The following is a 12,703-nucleotide window of genomic DNA, read 5'->3' on the forward strand; positions in this document are numbered from 1 at the left end:
ATACTTCAGTAGTAATAATCAAGTTTCGCGTGCGATAAATTCGCGACTTTAAAAAAGCATTTTTGTGTTTATCTTCAACTGGAACTCGGATAATTCGAATTTCCGTAATTCCAACTGATTACAAGCTCCTTTTTGAGGCGCCAAATCATGCGGCGCATTGCCCCTTGGGTAATGAAAAATACCCTCAACGCCCGCAATGGTTTCTGGGTTGGTTAATGTCATCTTATGTGGCGCGTGTGGTTTGAAGAAACGAGAAAAACAATGTACAGATAGTTCTGCCAGAAGATTTCAACTTTTTGCCGTTCATTGGCCAGTCAAGTGGTACAGAGGCCTCCCAGAACATATGACATGAACGGCAATGTCCTATGAACCGCCTGGGTTCAGTAGAAATTCTCTCTATGGGCACGAGAAAGTCTACCAAAGTAGCAGCAAAGTTGGTCCTACGATTGTGAACTCTGAGAAGCCAGGCATGTTTCGAGTGTTGCATTTGGCTTTCTCACTTATTTTTGCAGATTTTAGTAACACCCAAAGACCCTTAAGGTATCTAAGTATTCTGTTTGTCTGTTTTCAATAGCTCTGAATGGCATCACGAGCTGTACTTCGCGTCCGGAAGATGAAGACCATCGCAGGGACTACAAACTTCTTATTGACCCTGCAATAAAGAAAGGCTACCAGAAAATCTACCGATATGATGGCGAGTTTCCAGGGGTAGGTCCACCAGATTAGATGCTCATGCACTGATTTGTTACAATTATGTATTTGTTAAGTTTTTAGGCGACATTTGAATGAGATTGTCTTTTGCATCCCTCTAGCAAGCACCGATTATTCTTCGGGACCCACGTCCTAGACGAACTCGAATTTGGACACTGAATAAAGCAGATTTGCCGGTTCCTAATTTCAAGGTTTGTGCTATGAGACATTTGATTGAACTGCATTTATATCTGAATTTGTCTCCTGAGTGTAATTGTTCATATGAGAAACGAATCACATTGATCGTAAACCTAATTAACTACCGAGATTTATTTTTGTGTAAGCTTATGTACTACTACTCCAAATCATTTCTTGTCATTTCATTATTTCATTCCACAGGTTGATAAATACTATGTTGGAACGCCACCACAAAGGGAAGTTCTATTTTCCGGGCTCAACGATAATGTGGATAAAAAGTTCCTCCAGGAAATCTGCCAGAAATACGGAACAATTCAGACCATCAAAGTTTACTACGACCCACAAACAAAGAAACACACGGGGAAAGCTAGAGTAACCTTTGACTCGACGAAAGCGGCGAAATCGGCATGTTCGTGTTTGGACCACGAGTCTGTCATGGGAAATATTATCAGAACTCAACTAGAACCAAATTTAAAAGGTAATCTTGCGATTCTGGTGTGTTATTTGGTAGTAAGGTCGACAAGTAATTAATTTTGACGTGTATGTAAACAACCAAAGTGGCTTATCACTTGTCGTATTTCTCACTTGATGTTAAAGGTTAGTGTCAACAAACCAAATGATTGACAGATTATTGAGAGTTCAAATTTAAGATTTAGACCTATAAATTTGGTAAATCTGACTAAGTAACCCAGTCACAGAGGAAACCCCCAATGTGTATCTCTTAATGATTCGCCCTAAGTGATAATCACTTTAATTGGTTTATTGTACTGTTAAACCATTTGATATAGTATTCATAGCAGAAGCTTTGTAATGTTATACAAAACAAACCATACACCATAGCATTGCTCTCATAATTTTTAACTAAAGATCGTAAAAGCATTCTAAAGCTTTTGTATGTCATAATCAGTTTTTCTCTATCGTGTTTACTATGTTTACTACGTTGGGAAAATTGCACAATTTACCAGTCTTTGTGCATTTTGTGTTTATTTCAAAATTACATTTGACAAACTGGTATTTAATTCATCTCTGCTATGGGAAAGTGTCATTGACAACATAATGATATCAATTTATTCAAAGAACATTTAAGCTATTGATTTGAGTTCCTATTTTAACATGTTTGAGAATGAAATAACCATTGTTTTAAATAAAAAAACAGGAGAATAAACAAGCAGTCAGATAGTTGTCTTGTTTTACCTGTTATAATTGGCTTTTCATTTCTCTGGCCCTCGATCCACATTGTAAACAATTTTGCTCCCCCTGGCTACTTTATTGTTTGTTGTTGTTGTTTTGTTTAGAGTTCAGAGTTCTGTAATCCTTTTTGGAAGTCCAACCTGAATATTTGTATTTCATTTACTGAATTCAGTCATTTTTTTAAGGTCTTCAAAGTCACAGCAAGCCACACAGACTTGATTCCAGCACAAAGTCACTTGATGAGAGTAACATAATTCTGGGGAAGTCCTTTCTCCCTCCAAGCAAGCAGTTTGGTGTCTACCCCACACCACCATCCTCGTCCAACTCACACTCGCCATCAGTCGACAGCTCAATGCTAACACCTACACTCAAACATCCTGTTGATCCAAGAAAAAAGGTTGGTCATCCTGTAACACCACCACCTCCAGAAGTTTCTCAAGACTTGGAAATTGCTACAAGGATTCATGAGCGACCGTCAATGTTGCACAGCCACACTCCCCTATTCCCTCCTGTTAGAAGCGCTTCCTCTGCTAGTTCCTTTGAACCAGTTTCACCACCACCGCCAGTGCCTTTCAGTAGTAAGGGACCGCCATCAACAGAAGATGAGCACACAATCTTGTTGAATCCTCCTGATAAGAAAGCTTCTTCATTCATGAATTACGAAGATATATCTCCAGAACCTGTGTTTTCTCCTCCTGAGAATCATTCCATTAAAACAAATGAGTTATCAAAAGGGGGTTCCACGGGTGAAGAAAATAAGATTGGTAAGATGATAGAAAACTTGAGAAGGGATTCTGGTAAGCGAACACCACCAAGGGAAAGGGAAAATAGCCGCTCACCAAAGCACAAGTCAGAAGAACGTAGTCATTCCTCAAGATATGACAGAGATGATCGCAGAGACAAATACAGACATAATGATCATCGAAGTCGTGAGTATCGGGATGGAAAAGATTATTCATCACGGTGGGAGAGTAAAAGGAATGACAAGTACTCTGACTATAGGACCAGCTATCGTCACGACTCTAGAAAAGATGACTCCAGGAAAGATTCGTCATATGACTATAGAAGGAAAGGTGATTATGGAAGGCCGGACTACAGGGACAGGGATGACCATGATCGAGGAAGGCATTCAGATGACTCTAGATACAAACGTAGCAATGAGAGATACACTACCAGTCCAAAAAGAGCTGAGGAGCGTGACAAATATCCATCAAGTCCACGCAGGAGTGAATCAAGGAAGAAGACAGATTTTAGTGAAGTCTATGGAAAGGATGTATATGGTAAGGATAGCTGCTACACTAGAGATCGTCACTCAAGGAAAACACCACCTAAAGAAACTAAGAAAATAAGCAGCTCTAACTCTGAAAAAAGTAAGAGCCCTTTACCTGATTTGTCCTTAAGTGACTTTGACATGAGTACTGATACAGCTACGGAACAAACGGAAAAGAAGACTTCTTACAAAGTAACCTCCAGTTTAAAAGAGAGTGCTGTTGATATTATATCATCCGTAATGACTGCCACAACATCGAGTATTACTAAAGTGGACTTAAATGATGAAGCTTATACTGTCGGTGTTGAGGCATGCTCAGATGAAGAACCCCTACCACCAGGAGATGAGCCTTGTGTTTCACATGAAGTGCAAATAGATCGTGTTCGTAATAGGCTTAAACTGGCCCAAGATGCAATTAGGAAAAGAAAACTCTCATCAAGTGTTGATGAGTCGCAAGACAATGGAAAGAAAGCCAAAAAGATTCAAATTGTTTTGAAAAATACACAACTGGGTGAAGGCGACACAGAATACAGCATAAGAGACTGCGATGAAAAGGGTGGTTGGCATATGGTAGGCCAGGAAGATGAAGTCTCTAAGACTAAGTCAACAGATTTACCCCAAGTTGAGGACATTTCACCTTGCAATTCCCCCCCTGGCACATTGTCATTAACAATTGTAGCAAAACCATGTGAAGAGCAGAGCAGTCTGTATTCGGACATTGCATCAACAGATGTTGAAACTACTAATGATACTAAAAGTTGTGGAAAAGTGGATGATGATGATGATGACGATGACGCTATGTCTCTGTCCTCAATCAGCTCCAATGAAGATACATTAGAAGTTAATGCTCCTGTTAAGAACATTGACTCTGCACTTCATAAACCTGTGATAGTGCCACCTCCCAACCTCCTGTTTTCTTTCCCTCCACCTCCTATAATACCTATCCCACCACCAGCCATGCCAGCTATGTTCAACCCTCATGTCCCTCCACCTATGATAGGACCTGTGACTGTACCTCCCCCTCCACTGATCCCTCCTCCTCAGGCGTCAATACCACCTCCAACCATGATCCAGACACTACCACCACCCAGTGTTCCACCACCGCCCATCGGAGTACCAAACAGACCATCCGTCCTATACCCTAACAACAACCCTTTTCAAAGGAGTGGCTATAATGGACCTGGCTTTATGCCAAATTACAACAGGACCGAACAGTCAAAGCAATGGGCTTGGAAAGTACAGATCATTGATGCCGTCTCCAAGATCATCAACTCAGAGCTACAATCTATTCTCACTAGGGATGTTTTTCGTAGGCTTGTTGAGGCTTCTGCATTCAAATCTTTAGATGCTTGGTGGGACAATCAGACTAAACCAAAGGTAAGAATTATATAATAACCTTAGTGGTCTGTATGTACCTATGCTTTTATGAAACACCAACACTTGGTAGGGTTGTCCCTAAGTTCCAGCTTCCTCTAACAGGTAACACCTGCCTGAATTATGGATTTGGAACACTTTTAATTCACATTACATCTATATTTAGTTGGTTTGATGTCCTACCTAACTGGCAGAAATACCTAAAGGACAACCCTTCGTAGGTGTGTTATGCATGATACCTTGTCTGTGATACACAAAATATCATACCTGCTATATTTAGTCTTTATTATGCAATAACATTTTATATGGTTTAGTCTGTCATCTTATTATATGGCAGTGACTGTAAATGCACTGTGATTGGCTAATTGGTTGTCATGACATTCCCGTATTATCTCAGAGGGCATAACAGAATTTTCACAAGTACAAATGCCATATAAAAATGCCATACTAACAACTAACCTTGATTGTTCAGTCAAGCTGGGAAATATAAAACTTCGGCTTGGCACATCTATACCTCTCAAAACTTTGGTTGGTAAGCCAAAGCCTCAGTTTGATATTTAGTAAGTAGTTAATATCTAAATGTAGCTTATCTGCATGTTGCTAATTATGCCACTAGTGAAGCAGCGTAATAAGACTTTTAAGTCCATAATTCAGGCAGGTGTTACCTGTTAGAGGAAGCTGCCACTTAGGGACAACCCTACCAAGTGTTGGTGTTTCATAAAAGCATAGTGTTAAAACACTTCAAACCCATTTTCATTTTTGTTCTTTATGCATCTTTTAATCTAGCAAACTCCTCAAGTCGAGAGTGTAGCAACCAATGCACATGTATCAACATCTTCAGTGGGTCAACCAACCAGTACCCCTGCTTCAATGCTTGGACCCAGCCCATTTGACCGCTCCCACAGCATGGCGCCAGGTCTACGGGCCTCCCTACCCAAGCTTCCTACCTTTAAACGCCGGACACAGGAACAAAAGGATTCAAATAGTACACAAGAAAAGAGTGATGGCAGACTGTTGCACTTTAATCACATTCCTAAGAGACGAAGACTGCAAGATTCTGAAGCGGAGTCTGAGCATGACGCTGAAGTTGAGGCAAGTAGCAGAGAAGGTGATCGAAGGCATAGAACCATTAGTAGGTTGGAGGAGGATGACAGTAGGAGTCAATCACCATGGCAGATGGAGGATAGCATGGATGGGGCTCCTGCCGCTATCAGTGTTAGAAAATCTGAGGGTAAGCTTTAATTTACCAGTGAATACATATGAATGTAAATGTTAATGTAAATCTTCTTGGATGAGAACAACTATTTGGAGGTCTTACAAATAGACTGGACATAATTTTTGAATGCTTGATTTTTAATTTTATTACAAGAAACAACATAACGATTTTTTTCTTTTGTCATCCTTTATTGCAGTTGATAGGCGAACAAACACAGGCTCTTCCCTATATAAGACCATCTACTCCAGTGAAGACGAAAGTGAGGGAGAAGAAAGTGAACAAGAGGATGACGATAAAGAGGAGAGCGAGAGTGAGAGTGAATCAGAAGAGAGTGAGGAGGAGAGTGAAGAAGAAGAAGAGAGCGAGGAGTCTGATTCAGAGGAAAGTGAAGAAGAGGAGGAGGAAATAAAGGAAAAAGATATTGCAGAGCAACTTGAAGAAGGTATTGCAAATACTAGTGTTTTACTTAAAATATAACTCTATTTAGTTTTATCAGTGAGATAAGTTAAATTTTACTGTAAAAGTGTCTTTTCTCTTTAAATCATAACACATTGCCCCTTAAATATGCGAATGTAAAACGTGCTTCTATCTATTGAACTAACATCAAACCTTGATGATTCTTGTCTATGTAGAAAACAAAATCAGTGAAGCTAGTGAAGTCTTGGTGGAAAGAGCAAGTGAAATTGGATCTGCTAAACCAAAAGATGTGGCTGACAAGTCATCTAGCAATGTAGAGATACATACAGTCCCCCAAACCACAAACTTTGTCACTCCAGAAGAGACATCGTGGCAGTCAAAAGCACTCGAGGGGAAAGAGGAGCCTGAAGAGAAAGTGGAAGAACAGAAGGTCGTTGACATGAATGAGGATGTACCTGTTATGGAGGATAAACTTGAAGAAGCTGCGAAAGTAGCAAACGACAATAAAATAGATTATGACATCGTTGATATAAAGAAGGAGTCATTACAAATGACTGCTCAAGAAAATCTTCTAAATGATGGATTAACTATTGACGTCAATAAAAGGACTAGCCCTGCCAGTGGAACAGATCCACCACTATTCTCACCTGGCGGTCATTTGATAGCCTCTCTCGTTGAATTGGACCACTCGTATGGACTGGTGAAACGAGAGGACTCCCCCATCATTGACATTGTCTCTGTAAACCAGGAAGAACCAGAGTTACCAAAGGTTGAGGAGAAGGTATTCAAGGAGCCTAAAGTTCCCGAAAAACCCAAACCCATATTCCCACTGCGGAGTTTTGAGGCAGATGATGAGCTTGTTTATGAGCTTCTCAAGTCAGGTCTTGATTATGAGGATGCACATTATCTCAAAGTTGGGTTCGAGAGGCTGGTACAGGTTGGCTCAGAATCTGTTAAAGGCGCTAAATGGAGCTTCCACAGTGATATCCTTTTTAACAGCTTTTGTTTTCCGACATTGTTTTGTGTGTGTGTGTCTCCACATTTATTCAGCATTTGTATATTGTCCATATGGATGGCAATTTTATTATTCTGCATTTGATATAATGTGGAATGGTTACTAGGTCCTAGAAGGTTCACGTCACCTGGATCGTGTTAAAGTTTATCGTCTGAATATTGGCGTATTTTGCGTTTCACTTGGCATCAAAACACATCCTGAAAGTGTAGATGCTTGCTCCAATCATTTTGAAAGGGTTTAATGCAAAAACATTTTTTTATCCACAGATGATAAATGGGTACCAAATACTTAAAGGCACTAACTGTAGTATCTGTGCTTGATTTTCCCTTTAAATGTATATTGTATTTTTTCTTAACTCTGCTCACTAACCGCCCAGCCATCACCTCCAACCAATAGCAGACGCCGTAGGTTACGATCCGAGGCAGATGCACGTGTCCATGTGACTTGCTCCGCCCGTACAGAGGGCTACTACAAGATCGACATGAAAGAGAAAGCCAAGTACGCTGAAAATATCCGAAGGCAAGTTCAGCGAGATGAGGTAGCAGCTAAGGAGGAGCAGGCCAAAGAGGTATGGTTTACTTTAAAGAGGTCAAGTCAGCCACACATTTCTTATTGTTTTTTTCAACATTGGAAGACAAACTAAGTGCGCGTTTTTTCCTATCATTCTGGAATGCGAATGGTTGGTAGAGAATGTTCAGAATGGCATTCGAGGCATTCTGCTACAGGTAGCAGAATTCTTGGGTTTCAGTCACGTGACTTTTGGCGTGTGAATTTACTTCCGGTGATGAAGTGGTGGTCAAAAACAGCAACGCGCGAACATGGCAGCTGTAGGCGAAAATCAGGTTTCTCCCGTGTTTTCCAATTATTTTCGCTCTTTAAGTCTAGATATTCGATAGCGTTACTTTCAAAAGATGTGTTATTCCAACGGAGTTGACCACTGCATTTAAAAAAAAGTAGATTTTTCAACAGATTTTCAACTTTTACCCTTCACTCGTCTTTCGCTTGCAGTCCTCTTTTTACGCTGTGTCTACTTGCACGGCTTCCGGTAAAGGAGGAAAAATAACTAGCTGCACGGCTGTCTCCAGTTTTCTCGATTTTTAGCCTAAATAACAAGTTTCTGGCTTTAAAACACTTCCACGATTATTTAGAACAGCCAAGCGACGATTTTTAGCCTGAAAAGCTAATTACATCGTAATTACACATTTCAGAATTACTTACAATATCAAAGACGACATTGGGATGGTTTTCATACCTTTCATAAACTAATCACTGGAAACTCTTGCGATTTTCGACTCGGCTCCTTTTCATTTGGAGAGACGAATTTCGCAGCTTTTCACGCCGTTGTTCTGTAAATTCTTTCGCATTTTCTCAAAAATTTCCGCAGAACCCTGAAGAAACCTTCCTCTTTTTGGATAGATTGATTTGTTCACTCGAAAACAGCGAAATTATAAGACATTATAACAGGTGCACGGATTGTCTGAAATGTAAACAACCGTCTTCGCGTGTCTGTTTTGACCACCACTTCAACTTTGGCATATCTAATGAGGCGGATGTGACGTCATTTGCAACCCGAGAATGTGTGGGATGGCCTTCATTCCGTTCCGGAATGGGAACGCGGGGTAAACGAACGCGCGCTTTATCTATCCTAATCATTCTTATTCCAGAATCACGAGTAAAAAAAAGAAACGCGCCCTAAGTCTTATTTTTTATCCATCGAATTTAATCGAAAACTTATTTTCCAAATCATCCGAACGAAATGGATGCTTTCTCGCACTTGGTATTTTGCGTGGATTACAAAATGGCCGACATTTGTGGCTTCTAAATAATACTGAAGCACGCTGAGATTTTTTCAATCAAATATTGTTTTATAAGTTTTGGACTTCAATTGGGGATTACTATTTTATTTTTTATTTTATTTTTTGCTTTATACGACCTTTCCGTTTTATAATTTAAACGGCTACATATGAGTTTGTTTTATACCCTTCACTCCCACTCGTATCCCTTTAAGAGGTTGCTAAATGGAACCTGTTCTTATGTGGTTGCCATATATTCATGCTGCTTTATTCTGTTCACCAGAAACTGGACGCCAGCAAAGGCAAGCAGCAATCACGCGAGAACCGTGCGATGCAGAGACGACTCCAGTTGGCGGTCTGCAATGAAGACTTTGGCGACATTCTCAAGTTCAACAAGCTAAGGGTAAACCTTGTGACACCTTCTCTCTTTGATACCACTATTCTGTAATAGCCAGGAATGAACACTTCCCAAGGCAAAATAACTAGCCAACAAGCCCAGCGAATGGCAGAGCTGAGAATGGAAAGCTCTGTACACATGTCATTAGATGATAATAACCTTTATAAATTATAATGAGGCAAGCTGCTCGGTTTGCCTGCCCACCGCCCTGTCCTGCAGTAACCCGATTTTATTGATCATTCTGTCAACTTGCTACCATGGTTGCTAACCAAGCAAGCTTCTTTTTTTCGCGGCGCTCGTAACCTTTACCCAAATGAGTGGAGCACCAACAGAGGAAATTGCTACAGTGTGGAGCAATGGATCTTGCCATGACAAAGTTGAAAGGGAATAACAGGATATCGTTACCTTCCACAGGTTCGTAAAAAGCAGCTGAAGTTCGCCAAGTCGTCCATTCACGACTGGGGCTTGTTCGCACTTGAGCCCATCGCCGCTGACGAGATGGTGATCGAGTATGTTGGGGAAGTCATCAGACAAGCTATTGCCGACTACAGGTAACGCAACAACCACTGTGTGTCAACTAAGTAGCCGCTTTTATTGTCGGCTGCTAAGCAGACTTCAATTATCTGTGATAAGGGCTCGTTCCCGGTGTAAGAACTTTTCAGTTGCGTCCTAAGCTTCTTTGATCAAACTAATGGTAAAACGAATCAAGATGAAAACAGAGCTTAATACAATAGCGTCCTCTGGGAATGGTTCGTACACCGGGGTAAAGTCGCGACAAATTTGAAAGCTGTCGCCGTGAAAACGCCGAGAATTTCAGGATGTTTACACGCGTGATTTGGTTGCGAAAAAAAAAAGCCGCTAAAAAATACAGCTATTGCCGCGCGAGAAAACCGACAAAAGTTGTTAGTTTAAACACGCCTTGTCAACTGGACTATTAGGCCATATCGCTTTGAAACGGCGCTTTTAAATCATTACATCTCTCAGTGTTTCTCGCGTATTTGTGTCTTGTAGGGAGAGGTGCTATGAAGAGCGAGGTATTGGTAGTAGCTACATGTTCCGTCTGGACGAGACCACCATCATTGATGCCACCACTATGGGCAATTTCGCACGATTTATCAACCACTGCTGTGATGTAAGTCCAGTCCAACAAAATATGGCTCTTTAAAGAATGTTGTGTGACTAGTGTGACCACTATCAACTACTCATAACTCTCTTGCACGTACAAGGAGAATAACCAAATGGGCGCCTGCTGTGGGGGTATAGTAGGGTTGGTTGTGTGACCGGTGCCACTCTGAACGAATGTCGTTTGTGATCTACGAAAGAGGGCTTGTCTTATTTTTTCCCTTGGAATTCGTTAAAGCATGGTAGCACTATGTTATAACTTTACAAAGCATAACGTAAAATAAGGACGGATTTCATTATTACCGTGAAGTAAAAAACAGCGCCAACGACTGAGTACTGATTTAATTCCTCTCTTTACAGCCAAACTGTTATGCTAAGGTCATAGCGGTGGAAAACATGAAAAAGATCGTCATCTACTCCAAGCGCGACATCCAAGTTGACGAGGAAATAACCTACGATTACAAGTTCCCGATTGAAGATGAAAAAATCCCTTGCCTGTGTGGAGCGCCGCAATGCCGTGGGACCTTGAATTGATCCTTGAAGAATGCTTCATCGTGAGCTGTTCCTGCTAGCCGTAAAAAAAACTTCACCGGATGGGACCTACGGGAGTAAAATCGAACCTGTGGTACCTCTTATTGTACCTCGACTATCATGTACCATCAAATTATTGTACATAATATCCCACTATGTTGCCTGTTAATTGCTCGGTGTATTGGCCCATGTTATATTGCAACTATGTGGTTACCCCAGGCTTAATTGTACGTAATGCAGCAACTATTTCCCGTAGAGATCTCGTGAGACCCAGTATCGATCAAACGTTCCCGTTTGGATGCCAGAATGCGAAATCATTCCATGGTTAAATTTGACGGTTATCATTACTCATGAATAGCGTTTCTATAACAGAGTAAAGAGCTGTACCACGACTGTTGTGCGGGTCACCTGTAATATTTCACAATCCACTTGATTCTGCTGTGTACTTTCTAGGCACTAAGGAACCGCTCCTTTAAATAACGTTATGTGATTGACATAACATCGGCTGCCTAGCACGTGACAGTGCCTAAGGGACAAGCTCGCATCGCTCACCCATGATGCATTGCTTTGGTATTGCGTGACGGCGTTTCAGGTTTCGTGATTGGCATAAAACGGCCACTTAGCACGCGGCTAGAAATGTTGTTGCACATGTCATAAAAGTGCTGATTGTCTATGAATTACTGATGAAACATCAATTTTGAAACGCATTCTGGGAAGGATGGGCGTGTCTCCTATTGTCTCGGAATCTCAAAAACTTGTTTGGTGTTACCGTGTTGTCTGTATAAAATACAACTTTTCCCGAACAGCTTCCGTTCAGAGCTTGGGGAAAGTTCTTGCATTGATTTGTTAATGCAACCTTGTAAATATTTATGTATGAATTATATGTTGAAGTCTTTTGAGTAATCACGTCGTACTATTATTTTATTCGCAGGCGTTACACATATACCGTATTTACGGATTTTGCCAATCATTAACTACAATCATTAGTATCATAGTGTATGTGGGAGCTGGCGTTACGAAGCTATAAATTTGCAGGCGGAGGAGGGACTGGTCCTACGGACCATATCAGTCAATCTTGTTTTAAAAACTGTCGTTTTTCTAGCGCGCCCAGTCATTTCCTAATTAGGCATTACATACCATATTTGGGAGTCCGCTTCTATCATTCTTTTACTTTTTATCGCTCTAGAGCTTTGTAAGTCGAGAATTTCCATGTAAACTTGCATGAATCCCGTCCCCTTGGCAGGCAAAAAGTGGGTCATTTCTTATAATCTTCAAATACCAAATACAATGCTTTTTCCATGATGTTTAGATGTAATAGTAATCTCGCTGTTGTATTACATTACTGTTTTTGTTGTTTTTATTCATATAACAATTATTATTTTATTTTATTTTTTTTTTTTTTGGGGGGGGTGAGAAACTTGGTCCCAGTCCCACTCTTGCTCTCGGGAAATTGTGCAATGTGTTGTTGCTGATCACGAGAAAAGAAATG

General features: G+C 40.7%; 1 protein-coding gene across 1 annotated transcript; it reads left to right on the plus strand.

Annotated features, from left to right (window-relative positions):
• Positions 1 to 210: 210 nt before the first annotated feature.
• LOC5516621 (histone-lysine N-methyltransferase SETD1B) lies at positions 211 to 12,117 on the plus strand. Its single transcript, XM_032386423.2, has 13 exons — positions 211 to 467; positions 575 to 708; positions 813 to 902; positions 1,090 to 1,366; positions 2,265 to 4,726; positions 5,510 to 5,954; positions 6,136 to 6,381; positions 6,572 to 7,339; positions 7,737 to 7,939; positions 9,448 to 9,567; positions 9,976 to 10,112; positions 10,573 to 10,693; positions 11,044 to 12,117. Exons 1-13 carry the CDS (start codon positions 359 to 361, stop codon positions 11,215 to 11,217), a joined length of 5,286 nt encoding a protein of 1,761 aa, XP_032242314.2. The 5' UTR covers positions 211 to 358; the 3' UTR covers positions 11,218 to 12,117.
• The last annotated feature ends 586 nt before the right edge of the window (positions 12,118 to 12,703 follow it).

This window comes from Nematostella vectensis, chromosome 4 (genome assembly GCF_932526225.1).
Source record: "Nematostella vectensis chromosome 4, jaNemVect1.1, whole genome shotgun sequence".
NCBI classification, from domain to species: Eukaryota; Metazoa; Cnidaria; class Anthozoa; order Actiniaria; family Edwardsiidae; genus Nematostella; species Nematostella vectensis.